General features: G+C 76.9%; 1 protein-coding gene across 1 annotated transcript in view; it reads left to right on the top strand.

The window, feature by feature from the left end:
• Positions 1-1,571: 1,571 nt before the first annotated feature.
• TNFRSF25 (TNF receptor superfamily member 25) overlaps positions 1,572-2,807 on the top strand; it is a 1,716-nt gene continuing 480 nt past the window's right edge. The window contains exons 1-6 of the mRNA XM_026085432.1: positions 1,572-1,647; positions 1,794-1,925; positions 2,004-2,156; positions 2,255-2,336; positions 2,437-2,492; positions 2,575-2,752. Of these exons, the coding sequence (XP_025941217.1) occupies positions 1,599-1,647; positions 1,794-1,925; positions 2,004-2,156; positions 2,255-2,336; positions 2,437-2,492; positions 2,575-2,752 (650 nt within the window). The 5' untranslated portion in view covers positions 1,572-1,598. The remainder of the gene's footprint in view (positions 1,648-1,793; positions 1,926-2,003; positions 2,157-2,254; positions 2,337-2,436; positions 2,493-2,574; positions 2,753-2,807) is intronic.

The following is a 2,807-nucleotide window of genomic DNA, read 5'->3' on the forward strand; positions in this document are numbered from 1 at the left end:
CCGCTCAGACGCCCCCGGCGGGGCCCGTGCCTGGCATCCAGAGCCCTCCTCGCCCGGAGCCGAGCACGGCACGGCCAAGGTGCTGCGGGCACAGCACAGCCGTGGGGACCGCGGGAACGGCTGTAGGGACCGTGGGAATGGCTGTAGGGACCGTGGGAACGGCTGTAGGGACCGTGGGAATGGCTGTAGGGACCGCGGGAACGGCCACAGGGACCACGGGAACGGCCCAGGGACCGCAGCGGGCTGCGCCGAGGGGCAGGGCCCGGCGCGGCCGGGTGCCGCTCGCCCCGAGCGCGGCGGCACTCGTGCTGCGCGGCGCAGGAAGCGCCGGCTCGCGCCGTTAGGTGACCCGCAGCGGGGACGGCGCCCGCGGCTCCGGGGTCCCTGCCGCGGCCCGGGAAGGGCGGCCGCGCTCGGCACCGGCTCGGCCGCGCCATGGGAAGGTGGCGCCGCGCCGCGCCGCTGACTCAGACGTGCCGCTGGCTGCGGCCTCGTCACGGCACGGCTGCCCCGGCCCCGGCCCCGGCCCCGGCCCCGCCGCGGCGCTATGCAAATGGGGGGCCCCTGCGCCGTTTCCAGCCCGGCTGCGGCAGGTCGCGTAGAAAATGATTCAGGCCCTTTAATCGCGGCGATCGCGGCTGGGAAATCCGCCCCCCGGCGTGCCGTGTGCCCTGGCTGCCCGCCCGCCCGCGCTGCCCCCGCGCGGGGCGCCCCGTCCCCTCGCCCCGTGTCCCGCCCCGTCCCGCGCCACGCGGAGCCCCGCGGCAGCGCAGCCGCCCCGGCGCGGGGCAGGCGGGGGAGCGGCTGACCTAGTTTGGGACGCACGTACGAAGCGCGATACCATCGGAGGGGAGCGCGAGCCGGGCACGGTTTCCTCTAAGGGAGGAAACCGCCTCAGCTGCGACCGCGCGCAGAGATAAACCGGGGAAAGCCAGCGCCGGCGCCCTTAACCCTTCTGTGCCCGGCCGGGTGCCGCCTGCGCCCCGCTCGGGGCTGCCCGGGACCCCGGCCTGGCGGGGCGTTCCCCGGCGCCCGGCACGGCGCCCCGGCTGCCGCCGGCTCCCTGCCCCACGGCCCCCCTCCTCTTCCTCCCTCCCGGGCGGGGGTCAGGGCCCCGCGGCAGCGCCGGCTCCCAGGGCGGCGGCGAGCGCGGGCTGCTTACAGGAACCGCGGCGGCTGCTCCTGCCCCGGCTGCGGGCTCCCGCGCTCCGGGGGCGGCCGGTGCCCCCGCGCAGCCTTTCCCCGCAGCGCCCGCCCGCCGCCGGGAAGCCGCTTACTCAGGTACCGCGGGAAGCGCGGCGCCGGGGCTGCCGCGGGGCATTCCCGGCAGCCACGGGCACGCGAGCCGGGCCTGGGCACCGGGCGAGGACGATGCACGCTTTCTGTGGCTCTGCCGGCTCGCCGGGGCCAGCGGCCGCCTGCAGCCTGCTCTCTCTGCCCAGGTGCTGCTGGCGGCACTGTGGCTGGCGGCGAGCGGCGAGCGGTCCTGGGCCCTCCAGGACGGCACTGTGCCGGGGCGGCCGCGGGGCCCGGCGTCGCCATCGCCGCAGCCCCCTCGCCCGGGACGGCGCGCCGCGAGAGCCTCCTGCCCCGCCGGCATGCGCTGGAGTGAGGCGGGTCACCGCTGCTGCGCCGAGTGCCCTGCAGGTGAGAGCCGTGCACGGCGCTGTGCTGCGTGGTGTGTCACCCGTCCCAGCCGTGCCGCGCCGCACCACGGGGCCGCTGCTGGCGGCAAAGCGTGCCGCGCCGTGGCCCCCGGCCGTGCTGCCGTCACCACCCCCGTGTTTGCACAGGGACCTTCCTGCGCTCGCCCTGCATGAGCCACAGCAACGACAGCGTCTGCGAGCCCTGTCCCGCCGGCACCTTCCACTCCCAGCCCAACACCGCCCCAGAGTGCCAGGCCTGCTACGAGTGCGACCACCAAGGTGAGCCGTGCCGCGCTGCGCCGCGCCACACTGCGCCATGCCGCCCCGTGGCCCCTGCTCACCGCCCGCCTCTGGCAGCTTTCCAGAGCGTGCTGAGGAACTGCTCGGCCACCAGCAACGTCGTCTGCAGCTGCGAGCCTGGCCGCTTCCGCCACTGCATCGACGAGCGCTGCAGCGAGTTCGCCTGCCACGAGTGCCGGCCCTGCACCGGGAGGCTCATCCAGCGCCCGTGTGAGTGCCGCCGCGCCGTGCTGTGCCGTGCTGCACCGTGCTGTGCCATGCCGCGCCGTGCTGTGCCCTGCAGCACCCTGACCCCTGCCCTCCCGCAGGCTCGGCGACACAGGACACGCAGTGCGGGAGCTGCAAGCCGGACTTCTACGCCGAGGGCGGCGAGTGCCGGCCGTGCCACCTGTGAGCAGCTTGGGGGCCGTTCCTGGGGCGCGCGCCGGGGGGGGCTCGCGTGACTGGCGCCGCGGTGCAGGGCCCTGCTCACGCTCGCCTCTCCCTGCAGGCGCCCGGTGGAGAAGTGCGGCGAGGAGTGCAAGCGGGCGTGCAAGGACCGGCAAGGTGCGTGGGGCGCGAGCCGAGGCAGGCGCGCGGTGGCGGCGGCGTTCCCGGCCCCCTGGGACGCTCGGCTCCTCTCTTGCAGGCTTGGGGCTGGAGTACCTGCTGCTGGGGCTCGCCGGGCCCCTCTTCCTGGGTGCCCTCGCCATCTACCACAAGCGGCAGCGGCTGCGGCTGCGGCAGGACGCCTCGGCCCCTGGCCCCCTCCCCAGCCCCGCACCCGGCCCCGCACCCGGTGACGCCGTGGGGGGCTGCTGCGGCGGGCACAGCTCGGTGCCGGCACCGGCTCCCGCCCCTGCGGGTGAGGCTGCACCGTGG

The sequence above is a fragment of the Apteryx rowi genome, unplaced genomic scaffold (assembly GCF_003343035.1).
Source record: "Apteryx rowi isolate R43461 unplaced genomic scaffold, aptRow1 scaffold_67, whole genome shotgun sequence".
Lineage (NCBI taxonomy): Eukaryota > Metazoa > Chordata > Aves > Apterygiformes > Apterygidae > Apteryx > Apteryx rowi.